Source organism: Haplochromis burtoni, unplaced genomic scaffold (genome assembly GCF_018398535.1).
Source record: "Haplochromis burtoni strain Fernald_Lab_line unplaced genomic scaffold, NCSU_Asbu1 Contig_31, whole genome shotgun sequence".
In the NCBI taxonomy this organism is placed as follows: domain Eukaryota; kingdom Metazoa; phylum Chordata; class Actinopteri; order Cichliformes; family Cichlidae; genus Haplochromis; species Haplochromis burtoni.
Genome location: NW_024582392.1, coordinates 2123388 through 2137174, shown reverse-complemented (window position 1 = coordinate 2137174; position 13787 = coordinate 2123388). Strand labels below are relative to the sequence as shown.

General features: G+C 40.1%; 1 protein-coding gene across 1 annotated transcript in view; it reads right to left on the bottom strand.

Moving 5' to 3' along the window:
* Nucleotides 1–4119: 4119 nt before the first annotated feature.
* vwa5b1 (von Willebrand factor A domain containing 5B1) overlaps nt 4120–13787 on the bottom strand; it is a 32538-nt gene continuing 22870 nt past the window's right edge. Inside the window, exons 17-22 of the mRNA XM_005918870.2 lie at nt 13584–13721; nt 11674–11808; nt 11015–11086; nt 10494–10563; nt 7944–8067; nt 4120–7146 (exon numbers count right to left, since the gene is read on the bottom strand). Of these exons, the coding sequence (XP_005918932.1) occupies nt 6514–7146; nt 7944–8067; nt 10494–10563; nt 11015–11086; nt 11674–11808; nt 13584–13721 (1172 nt within the window). The 3' untranslated portion in view covers nt 4120–6513. The remainder of the gene's footprint in view (nt 7147–7943; nt 8068–10493; nt 10564–11014; nt 11087–11673; nt 11809–13583; nt 13722–13787) is intronic.

Sequence of the window (13787 nt, the reverse complement as noted above, 5' to 3'; positions counted from 1 at the left end):
CCTTTCTCCAAACGTTCTCATTTTTTTTCATGTCAAGTGTGCATAAAAAGCCTTTTTTGTAATTTGAAGGGATGAAGCAGCATTGTTTCTACACATAACAAGCAACTTAGCAAACAACCAATTAAATAAATTGTATCTTTGTTACTAGCAGCCTGCACATAATTTGTCCAAATTTCTTTAGCTGAATATACAAAAAAGTGTCAAAAAGAACACATTTTGACAGGCATCAAATAGGATGTTTGCAACAAGAGAGCTATCAGGTGGAAATACAGCAAAGACCTGACACGGGACCTGAGAAATGCATCTGGTCTTTCTGTTGATCCATCCATCATGCATTTCATCCAGTGGTGTTGGAGACGTTGTCAAAACTGATGAACACATAAAAGTACCATCATGGACCATCATTCTAAATAAGTGACCTCTAATAGTGCATGACCAGAAAGGTTTCTAGCTTCTAGGTTTGTTTCCATTCACAAAATCTAATCAGGTGTAGCATCCTGGTCATATGTATAAGGTGTAAAACCTTGTGTTTTAGTTGTAGGGTCGTAGGTGGTATTTTTGCCCTGTGTTGTTGCCTGTGTAGACCATTGATTTTTTTTTTTTTTAAGGATTTTTGTGTCTTGTCTCCAAATCTTTTTGTGACGGTAATATTTCTGGGAGCTTCCTTCTGATTTTCCTTTTGAAGAGCACCTCTGTGGGGCTCTTACTTGTGGCTGGGTGATCAATATACTGATAGGTTTAGAGGTACATACAGAGTTACTTTTTTCCCAGTTTAATTCTTCACATTGTGCAACACGTATCCTTTTTCGCTAATAAAATCTCTCCATTTCTGGCCACCGTGGTGTCATGTTTTCAAGTAATTTTCTGATGTACTGAAATAAACAGCAGGCCACAGTCAGACAGGGCTGTGAGACCAATGTGACTGAAGATGTTCTGTAGAGCTTTATTGTGGTACTTGACTACAGGTTACATTTTTATACTATTGGCAATAATCGTATGTCTATTAATATAGAATTTCCTGCAGGTAGGAAGCCCAGGAAATCAGTGGCTTCCCTCAGCTCATCGAGTCCTCTCTGTGGTGTGCTTACATGATATGATTTGATTTGATGACATTTCTCTAAAGCCATTACTGGCCAATATATCAACATAAAAATTGTTCATGTTTGTTTGCCCCACAGCACTTACTGTCCAGTCACCATAAAGTATATGCAAAATGGACATCTCCACTGGTAATTGACATTTGTGCTTCCTTCATTTTTGGAGGAAGATTAGTGAGACAAACCGATGGGTAAACCTGGAATTATCAGCATAGCAGGAGATCCTTAAAAAGACAAGGGTCACAGTATTAGTCCATGAGGTCTGCCTTCATGGTAACAGAGGAACAATAATGACTTGAGCCCCAGCTCTTTGGTTGTAGACTTACTTTATTACATGCACCTTCAGAGCTGGTCAGAGCATTCACAATTATAAAGACACAGCAAAAGCTTTCAGCAGCCTCAAACAGTTAACAATCATTTATAAAGGCACGAACAGCAAGTTGAAAGATACTGCACCATACACCTGACTTGGTACATAAAAAATACTTATTTCAATTACAGCTGCACTAAATACTGCAATTACAGGACAAAAATATTACTATATGACATCTACATTGTATTTCTCAGTTCAGAGAGGGAAATACTGCACTACTGCCTCCAATGTGGCAATTGAATCATCAAACACCATAACATAAACACCTGTGCTCATGCAGACGGACGTATGCAACTCAGCCTGAGTGGAAAAAGGAATACCTGAGTAAAGCAACACTGCAACGAGGGGGAAAAAATAGAAAATTAATACTGAAACATGCTCAAATGGACTGAAAAGGAAGAATAAAAAAGGCAGAAAGAAGGGTATCGACTGTGTATATTTTTTTAAATGAACCAATTGTTACTGCAATGAACAGGTTTTACATTTTCAGCTGATTTAAACCTTGTTTAGGCACTTGAGGTAAAGAAGCTTTGACAGTGATAATTAACAGGGGCCATTCATCTTTGATTTCAGGAGCAGGACTTTTGGTCGCTGTACATATTATTGGGGAGTAGGCAGCACCAGCTGTTTGCAAATCCAAGGTCCAACATAAGTGATAATTAAATTATAGATCATTACAAGTGGGTTTAACCGTTTTTGATTTTGCTTTATAATGTGCAAATAAATAGTTTCCAATAAAAAAATATTTAAGTCAACTAAATCCTGAAAACTCATTTAGGATTGCATCGTGCACACATAACATGCCTCGCTCTCCCATCATATACCAAACACATACTCCCAAATTGGCAGCCCATTTAAGATGCAGAACTTACCATCTAACCCTGCATTGATGTCTACTGGTTTCAACTCTACAACACCCCAGCATCCACCTGTAGTCCACAGTGGGATCTCTCCAGAATTTGTATTATAGTTTTGGGAGTGATTTAGAATAGAATAGAATAGAATAGAATAGAATAGAATAGAATAGAATTCAACTTTATTGTCATTGCACATGCACAGGTACAGGGCAACGAAATGCAGTTTGCATCCATCCAGAAGTGCTTTAGTGATATAGATATATTACAATATATATTAGCAATAATATAGATATGTGAGTATATTACAGAAATGGGTCTATTATGGTATGTTATAATGTACACGGTATGAAGTATGTTGTGAATATTCTATAACTATAAGTATGTACAGGCTGTAGTGAGTACAAGCTATGTACAGGATATGAACAGGATATAAATATGAAAAACTATACAGAATATGAAATAAATAACTTTACAGAATCTGAGATATACAGCTATACAGAAATGGGAACTATGCAAGTTGTAAACAGTTGTAGGATTAAAGATTATCGAATGTACAGAATGATTATTTACACAGAGCTATACAGTAGTGCAGTTAAGATAAGTGAGGGTGTAGATAGTTTCTACAGAGGCTATATAAAGTGCTAGTGGTTGTGAGTGGTGGTTCAGTCCATGTTATTATTGTGTGTTTGAGGGTACAGTTGTCCATTGTGGGTGTGTGTATGTTCAGTCCATGAGTTTAACGTGGGTCAGATGTCAGGAGGCAGAGTTCAGGAGTCTGACAGCTGTGGGGAAGAAGCTGTTCCGGTACCTGGTGGTCTTAGTCCGGAGGCTCCTGTAGCGCCTCCCAGAGGGCAGGAGGGTGAAGAGTCCATGTGATGGGTGACTGGGGTCTTTGATGATTTTCCCAGCCCTTTTCAGACACCGCTTCCTGTAGATGTCTTTTATGGCAGGAAGTGGTGCTCCGGCGATGCGCTGGGCAGTTTTCACGACCCTCTGCAACGCCTTCCGGTCCGAGGCAGAGCAGTTCCCGTACCAGACTGTTATACAGTTGGTCAGGATGCTCTCGATGGTGCAGCGATAGAAGTTCACCAGGATGTCTGAGGACAGGTGGTTCTTCCTCAGAGTCCTCAAGAAGAAGAGGCGCTGGTGAGCCTTCTTGACCAGCTTGGAGCAGTTGGTCGTCCAGGTGAGATCCTCGGAGATGTGGACTCCCAGGAACTTGAAGCTGCTCACACGCTCCACAGCCGTCCCCTTAATGTGGATGGGTGGATGTGGGTCAGCATTCCTCCTGTAGTCCACGATGAGCTCCTTGGTCTTCTCGGTGTTAAGCAGCAGGTTGTTTCTGTCGCACCACTCAGCCAGACGATCCACCTCCTCCCTGTAGGCGGCCTCATCGTTGTCACTGATGAGGCCAATCACCGTGGTGTCATCTGCAAACTTAATGATGGTGTTGGAACCATCAGCAGGTCTGCAGTCGTGGGTGAAGAGGGAGTAGAGGAAAGGGCTCATCACACAGCCTTGTGGTACACCGGTGTTCATTGTGATGGTAGATGAGCAGTGGTTATCCAGCCGGACATGTTGGGGGCGGTTGGTCAGGAAGTCCAGTAACCATTTGCAGATGAGGGAACTGATGCCCAGGTCTGTCAGTTTCCTGATGAGTTGTGAGGGGTGGATTGTATTGAATGCTGAACTGAAGTCTATAAACAGCATTCTGGCGTAGGTGTTGTTGTTGTCCAGGTGTGAGAGGACAGAGTGCATTGCGATGGAGACTGCATCCTCTGTGCTCCTGTTCTGGCGGTATGCGAATTGGTGGGGGTCCAGGGTGGGGGGGAGACAGGATTTGAAGTGTAAAGTGTGAAGTGATTTCATATTAAAACAGTGTTTTCAAATGTGAGTTGTTCTTTGAAATAAAAAATCTGTATTCAAATAACATAACTTATAAAGTAAAGCTCTTTCTGGGGAAAGAAAAGTATTGAATTTAATTGTGCATATATATAGATATGTTTATATGTGATTATGATGTCAGCAGGATGTGCAACTAATTTCTAGTAATTTGGCAGTTTCTATCTGTCTGTCTCTCTTTTTATGGTCCGAGTTTTTCAGTTTGCAACTGTGCAAGACCCAATAATGAAAATTAAGAGCTATAACACTGAGATAAAGATGACGGCTATGTTTAAAGACAGGTGTGCTCCAGCCAGTATCACAGAATAACTTTTAGCTTCCTTTATTGCCTGTTATACCATACTACTAGCAATTACTATTGTATTTCCTACATCTTTATGTAGTGCATAAAAACACAACATGGACAAAATAACTGGGCCAACTACACATTACGGCTGATTTAGACTGATTTAGACTTTTGCAGTGAATCCTTGTAGAGCCCAACGTCCACATTCGTGGTTGTATGCACATGGCTCCACTGATTCATTCAAAAACCACAGCAAAAAGGTCGCCAGAAACTCAGGGGAGGATTCCCTGAACGGACCAATTACAACAGGGGAGAGCTACATCAACGGGGCGTGTAGTTACATTTCCAGGGAGCAGCATGTCAGGTTATGGCAAAGGTTACAGCGTAGGTTTACAGAACAGCTCGCAGTTATGATGCATGTACAGCACTGATTTATTAATGCAGAAATACAAATCCCCTCCTACAGGAGCTCCTTGGTCATTGAATCCATGCCTTGAAGCTCTCAGCACACAGGGTTTGTGCTGATGCCAGTGGAGGTTTGGATCTCTACAGGTATTAAGTCAGCACCGTGTTTGCCACTTTATGCACTATGCACTTCAGCACTCAGCCATCCCACTCTGCATCTTTACATGGTCTGCCACTTTGTGTGAGCTGCTGTGGCTCTTAATCACATCCACTTTGCAATAATACCACTTACAGCTGATTCGGAATCAGCAAGAAGGGAAGAAATTTCACAAACTGACTTATTGCAGATATGACATCCTGTTACAGTACCATGCTTGAATTCAGTGGGTTCTTTAGAATGAGCCATTTTAAAAGGCACCTGAATTCAAAGTTTAAGAGGCATGGCCCAATGCTTTTGTCTATATAATGCTTTTGATATATTTTAAGTCAAGTGTGGTCCTTGGTGCTAAAAGCCTAATTATTTCTGTAGGTTTCGTGCTATTTTTTGAGAAGCTTCATTTAGAAAAACCTCTTAAAGCGTAATCACTTTTTTATTCTAACAGATTAATAACAATGCTTATGTCAGCTTACAGCAGTTAAACCTGGTAAATTACAGGGAAAATCTCTGTGTGCATTAGAGTTAAATTAGTGTAAATTTCCTTATTACTTAGCAAACCTTCAGCTTATGAGGATAATTCTGAACCTGCAAACCGCTGGTGCATCCAGCTCCACATCTGTGTTTTTGTTTTTAAGTAAAAGTAAAAGAAATAATAAATCTTATACTCTAAAACAGTTATAATCAGGTACGGGAAAATAAAAGCTGTATGAAATATAGACAGTAAATCACATGCTAGAGAGATACACACATTTCCCCACATATACCACTTTTTTTTTTTCAAACAAATTGTTAACCTATGTCATATTTTCTCTAGCTTTTTGCATATTTTTCTTTCTCTGCTACAATTAAACTGCAAAAATGGCAAATAGTACTAACAATGTAATGGCACTGAGCATTAGAAAAGAGTGCCAGTACTGAGGGCAAGTAACCAGATTATTATTTTCAACATTTGTTTCCCCTCAGCACAATCCAAACAATTCAGAAAAGGTTGTACTGTTGTAAAAATGGCGTGTACTAATTAGTGGAACAGTTGATCTTACCATAGTTTTGCAGCATTCTCCTTGTTACATCAATGTGATGACAGTAATAGCTTTTCTCAGATGATGATGGTTGATGGCATGCTACAAATTTAACACTGGCATTCTTCTCTTTCAAACTCAAATCAGTGGCATAACTCGGATAGCTCCATTGCTAATAGTGATCCAGATACAGCATATGGCACCAGCGAGGTAACAGCTTGCACACACTGTAGTTCCTCTGAAGAGCCTGTGATATGTTTGGAGGAACAGCACACAAACAGAAGAAAACACACATTGTTCACAACTGCAATGCAAAATCAGACTCCAGAGGACAAACTGCTGATCAGAGAATAGCATGGCCTCAGTTAGCATAGTATCGTTAGGGTTTGAGTACTTGCAGTCTTGGACTGACAGGCCTCAGACGCTGTTAGGGTTGTAACAGAGCATGTTCAGTTGCAGGTTTTCATCCCAGTGTCTGAGGATGATGAAGAGCTGATTGGCAGCAGCTTTCACTGATGCTAAATCTCGGCCCTCTGGGATGTCCTGCTCACTCAGCCACATGCTGGCCTTGGCGGCTACCAGTTCCCATTCTATAAAATAGTTGGCAGAGCTATGCTCCAGCCAGGCAAGGGCCACCGCTGTAGCCCACACCATGCTTTCTACAGGCGATGGTGTTTCCAAGCCCCCTGACCCAGAGCTCTGTGCACTATCCACCCGGGAGAGTGTGGAGAGCGGGGGATTGGCAGCGGCAGATGGGCTGGCTAACGAGGAGGGACCAGCATCCGTCCAGGTGCTCCTGGACAGATGAGACAGGCTGTGAATGCCTGCGGTGTGATCTGCAGGCTGCTGATATGTTTCTTGCTCAAACGGTGATCTGCATCCATCATCAGCACTCTCAGCGCGGCGGCTGCTGGAGTGAGACAAGTGGCCCAGGCTGGTGCGGTGACTGGTGAAGGGGGACGTCCACTTTAGCTTGTCCATGGGCACACTAATGGCATCGCACAGAGCTGCGTCCAGGGGAAATGCACCACAAGCCAACTGCAACAACACCTGTACAGAAGAAGAAGTTATTAGAAAATTATTTAATTTGTTTAGTTACTGCAGTCTTTAATCATTCAGCAGTGAAGCAGAGGGCAGCATGTATTTGGAGAGCATCTAAAATCAGTTTCAGTTGGCAGACTGTGTGTTTGTCTTTATGCGTATCAATAGAAAATAAGGACTAAGGGAGCAAGTCCACAGCTGATTCATATTCATGATGTTCTTCTGCAATGTGGGTTTTTCTGCTCCAATCAACAGCTTGTTGTGAGGTGCTCTGACCAAGGATTCCTCGCTGTTACAAGAAGAGGAAATCATTTCATGGGCAGCTATTCTACATATCTTTTATTCTACAGCTATTCATTTCTGACACATACTTTATTCCACTGAATCTGGGAAGTGCCAAACAATATACGGACAATGTGCCATGTGCTGAACAATTAGAGCTCCCTTTAAGTTCTTGGTTAGTGGAAGCGAGGGTCATGGTCTTATAATATTAAATGCTCATATTATAAGCACCCTATTAATCCATCAATCATACCCATTTCTTTTGCAACACAGAAAGAAATTTCATTTAAGTCTCTTTTATTCTGAGTGTATATAATGTCAGACTACAGACACGCTACATTTAAATCTACAATACAGCATGCTTACATGCTGTGCACCTTACGCCTCAGGGCTCTTCAAAGCAGCATAAACGAGCGAACTCATTGTTCGCTCTGTCTAAACAGCCTCTGACAGATTCACAGTCTCTGTCAGCTCGAGTTAGTGTACGTTAAAAAAACATTCACATGTAAAGATCTGCAGCCCACCAGAGGAATGTAGTCTTTGTTCTCGTTGTCGCTCTCTCCAATTGAATCACCAGACTTGCTGTGAGATCGACACATGAATCCTTTGGCAGCTCGAGTTAGCAGACGAGTCCTGCTGAGGGCCAGCCTTAAAGAGGAGAGGGGGGTGCAGAAGTAAATTACAGTGTAAAGTATGTGAAACACAAACCACCATTAGGTGTAATCCACTGATTGTGAAGGAAAAGAATGGCAACAACTTCTTTCTTTTCTTTTATGTAAAAGTTTACATGTTTTATAACCCAATAAAAAATGGGAAATTATTTTTTTTACAGGTAATGAGGTTTTTTTAGCCTCTGGGCATCTCCATTTCTAGGGATGGAAAATGTCTTCGTCTATGCAGAAATATCTCCAATGACTGTTTATTGGATTGATATGAAACTGCACAGACCACATACATTTTAAGGGGAACTACCCTCAAGGTATAAAAAGTCAAATCAGTGAAGAATTGCCTTATATCTGCATTCCTTTAAATGACCATTAGGGGGCAACTCCTGAAGTAGTACAACTGTATAGAAATCTATGAGAAAATAACAACACGGCTCACTTTTTTACGAGCTCTGTAAACACTGTCCTCGTGAGTTTATGGTCTCAATCACTAGTTTAAAGTCTTGGTGAAAGTGTTTCTGTAATTTCTAATTTTCTCTCTGTACTTCATCATTGTGGATTTGAAATCAAACGTTGCACACTCTCACCTTTGGGTTTTACAAAGGTTTTGTAAACCACTATTTACAAATTACATTTGTGATGCATAAAGGCTCAAAAATAATTAGGCAAACTAACATCATTTAAGGTTTTAATACTTGGAAAAAATAGCACAGCAATATACCTTGTTCCAATTTAGCCTAATGCTGCATAAGTGATCAGACAGCGCTTCACAGTGCAAGTGGAAAGTGACCCAAAACCTACTGCAAAAGCAATCAAGGAGCTTCTCTAAGCAGAGAAATTGTATATCCACCTGTTTGCACTCAAAGACACCACCTCTTATTAAACTATTAGTTATTAAATACAAAACCAAAGGCAAAGAGACCCATTTTCATGGTCTTAGACTTTATGCAGTCTATTGATTGCAAATTATTTTCATTCAAGTATTACAAACAATCCTTATATTTAAAATTATATTAGTTTGTCCAGTTACTTTTGAGTCTATGTGACTGTAATTTGTAAATCGTTCATGCAATACTTTTGTTAAACCCTTGAAATAAGCTTAAAGTTCAAGCACTTCTTCATTAAATTTCCACTGTGGGGATGTAGAGATGCAAGATTACCCAAAATGTCCAAATATTTATGTAACAAACTGTATAACATTTATATTGTATTTTATAAAACACATATAACCCACTGTACCCATGTGAGGTCAAAAAAGAGACAAAAATGCAGGGTATGCCTTAGGGCATGGCTACCTTATGATTTCAGAGTTATTTCATTTGAGAATGCAGTATATCATGTTCACCCATCAGCTTCAACATTTGATCTAACTACGGTAATATGGGTGAGACCAACATGCTCAGCTTAGATTCTGTGAGTGATGTAGCAGTGGCTTTATCTGACTTATATACATAATCTCAAATTATTTTCTTTGCAAAATGTCTCAACATTTACATGATTTTGTCTCTTATCGGCGCACAGATCCTTTTGTACTTTTGGTTTTTCTTCACTAGTAATGAATAATGTTAACCTGCAAGCGACTGCAGACAAAAATTTGCCCGTATGGCTAAATCTGTTATATTTAGATGTTGAACTTGACTGCTCGTTTTAACAAATCTCCATTGTCCATTAAGTATGGTTGTATCTAAGTAACTTTCTCTTTTAACCTGTTATTTAACACCAAAATCAGGTCACAATTTGAGTTGATTCAGAGAATACTTTCTACACATCAGCCAGCACATATGTTCTAGCTGCAAGAGTGGTATACTCTCCCAGAAGTAACACCTTTAGCAAACCTCCAAATCTTTCCTCCTCCAGCCAAACACATTTTTCTTAAAAATCTTTCTAACTAACATGATTGGCCACTTGTGATGAGGTGAGCAAAAGTCAGACTTCACTCAGCTATTTCAATCAGTCAGTTTTCATCCAGTGCTATGGAGATTTTCCATTAGAGACCAGCTGAAAATATTGTATATTTTTTACAGTTATGCCATCTGGCCTCTTTCTTTCATTCATTTGAACAGTGTTTCACTCTGCGCAGGCATCAGCACATTGTATAACCTAGGTGTCTCAGCTCTAAACACATCCTGGCAGAGCTGCAAGCATGGCTGTGGACTCTTTGTGTTGAGGAGAAGAAATTGTAACTCAGTTCAGGGTCACAGCTAATGATACCCTGCATTCAACTGATACATTAACCTCAATACATCTTACGCTAAAAGCCAAAATCAGCTGACAGGAATGGATAAAGATGATGTTAAGAATATTTTCTGCCCTGTGAAGTAGTCGAATTGTAATACCCATTTAGTTCCTAATGTAGTGGTAGCACAGCCTCAGCACATTAATTCAGCCAGCAAGCCTCCAATCACCCACCTGGCAGAAAAAAGGCTTTCCACCGATTTCTGTGATTGGTCGGAGGTCACAGAGGGACTCCTCTGGGAGACTTGGAGACAGCAAGACACAAAGAGAGGCAGAGTTAGCCAAGGGAAAAGAGAGAAGTGAGGGAGTGCATTTTTTTCACCTTATTTAGTTTTCCCTCCTAAGTGTGAAATAATAAATGCCTGAAAAACACCCACTGATATATAAGTGACAGAAGACATAGCTGCCTCTCCTCTCCAGGTGAAACTCTTCTTGTTTGTTTCTTTATTTTTTTCCAAATAAGATCCAGACGGCATTTGTCAATACAAGCCACCAAATTCTGTCGACTTCTGTCGTCACTGACAAGCACAGGGACTAAAAATGTCAATAATCTCATGTTTCTCATTTGGACCAGTGCGGCCGCGCCGCAGAGAAAACGACAACAAAGTGCCAGACAGTGCATGTCAAAGGTCTTCGTGGAGGGAAAATTGAGGGGGCACAGCAAACTCACTGACCGTTTGATGTGTAACACTTACCCTCCGCAAAGCTACACTTCTCCCAGCCGGCGGAGGAGGGGGTGCTGCACGGAGAGATGCCGTCTTCTCCACCTGAGACGATGATGAAAAGGATTTTAACTGTCAGCTGTGCTCAGTTTTATTTCTTATCATTCTAAACCTAAGAGGTCATTCTTTTGTGGAAAAAGGGTGGTATCTGTCTAATAATGCTGATGCAACTCATCTGTATCTGTGCACGTTCTTTTTTTAACCGGCAGTGCCTAGCAGATGTTCGAGTGGCGTGCTCGTCTTAGCTCCTGCTGTTGCTATGCCACCACTGAAAAATCAGTTTAAAATGTTGTGACCCTTTGCTGAAGCTGGATTATTTTTAATGTAAAGTAGCACTCGGCTTTTCGAGCTCAACATCTCACAGCTCCCAGAGCTGGTGAAGCAAGATCGAAACCTTTCCCTTGTTGAATAAACCAAGATTTCAGTTAATAAATATGATTCTTATTCTTTCCTCATTGAATAATGCTCCTGTAACTGCTTCCTTTGATCATATACTCCATGCTTGCATCAGAATAAAAGACCTCTTCATGTCTCATTTCTTTCTACTTTATCTCTAGCTGGCTATTGATCCAGAAATGAAAGCGCCTTCCCTAGGACTGAAATGTGAGCCAAGAATAAAAAATGCAGCCTACTGTTGTGCAGCAGGACATCTTCGACTTCCTCCGACATGCCGCCAGACTGAGAGCGGCCAAGCCCGATGGAGTAACCTCTGTTCTTCCTGCTCCCTGAGCGAGAGCTGGAGTGTGAGTTCCTCTTCAGACCATCACCTGAAAACAAATTTTTGATCGTGAGACATTTTTTAAGCCTACTGTGGGCATCTGATGTGTAATTCAGACAGAAAGAAATTTGCACTTTATTATAAACATGGGATAATTTAAGCTGCATAGACACATTTTAACCTTTAAGTAACCAGAAGAGGGACTTAAACTCTAGACATGAAATTTAATCATGAAAATGTTCTCTACCATTATTTTTTTAAACCTGCTTCACAGATTTTGGGGAGGTTTTTTGGACATGCTGGTAATGTGGTGTGGCAACAATATGTTTTTCAACATTATAGGCTTTGATTTTACTGTAATTTTCAACTTTGAATTATTACATTGCGATGTCTTGCAGTCAGTCATGGCTAACAAAATCCATTGTTGCAGAAGTCTTGGGGGTTTCTATCCTGTATTTATAGAGTATAAATGATCCCTTTCTGCATAAACATGAATGAAAATAGTAAATTACAAATTACATTAGTGCATTTTACAGAAAAAGGAAAGGAACCAGTATCAGTATAATAGATGCATGCAGATATTTTAAGAAAAAAAGTATATATAATTAGGTAAGAAGTTTAAAATAATATGGTGTACATTGCCCCACTCACTCACGGTGGTTTTGTTTAATAAGAGTAAAATTTACCATGTTCAACTGGAGGAAGTAGTGATTGTTTTTATTATTTGAATAATTTTAGTAGATTGCTGCCCACAAAATCTTTTGCCACAAATGTACAAATTTACTCACTCCCTGTTCCGTCACTCTGGTTGTGCAAGCAGCCCCTTTTACATGCCATCCTATGTTTACTAAATGTATCTGTTGACTGGTTGAGGCTACCTGGTTGTTTTGTATCCACCCACTTTAAATCACAAGTTTGTCTTGTTTGTTTGTCTGTTTCTGCTACTTGCCACTTACTTTAATTTATAGTTAATGATCTCTATTTGCCAAATCGCTTCTGGGCTCTTGGTAGCCTATCATGCTGAATTCCAGCTCTGGACTCTCCTGGAGCAGCTTTGCATAATTCACACTTCAAGTTAATCCCAGTTAACCCAATAGTGAGCTTTACTGCAGCTCTCCAGGTCACTGACTGTCTGAAACATGTCGTGTTAGCACGTCTTCCTTTAAAAGGCAAAGATTCCTTTAAGACAGGTTTCTTCTGACTGACTGCTTTTCACAAGCGAAAGGTTCAAACAAGGGGCAACCACAGGAGCTGAAATAAAATGAAGCCACCATAGATGTGCTAAAAACTAAAGTACCTCAGGTGTCACTTAAAGCTGGCTCCAAGACTTACATGTTAAACTGTTATTCTGAGTATATTTACAGCATTTACAGCTTGGTACACAAAATGTTTTTGGTCTCTGTGGATTGTACAGGCGTCTGGCTCCAAAAGAAATATGATAGTAGCCAAAATACTAATGCTTAATCCTCAAAATGTGGATACTGAAACCAGTGTGTGATGTTAATGCGGCTATGTCAATGAGCTGTGCCTGAAATACCCATATCAAGGCTAGATACTCTTTCAGACTGATGTTTTAGAAAAAATGACTATAAATGCCATAGGAAGTTTCCTTTTTTTCATCTCATGCTTCATATTTGACAGCGAGATGTTAGAATGACATTGATATTTTCTTCTAAATGCTCTGCAAAAGAAAAGAAAAGGCATTTCTAAAAAATATCACACTTTAGATTGCTGTGTCAGGCACAGCAGCAGTCTTTTAAAAAAATAAGCAGCTGATTGAACATTTTTAAGGGAACCTTGTCACACCTAATTTGTGTTACTTACCAGGGTTTAAGTATTCAATACATGTCTGCAAATACTCATTTGTGTCCAGGTCAATGGGAACAAACGCTGTGTATTTGCTCAGTATATTGCAGGCTTTGCTGGTGTGAATACCGTATAACTGGTACTTCCTGCCAGACCCTGTGAAACACAATGAGCATTATATATAATACTATATAACATCAAATAAAATCATTCCAAACATTA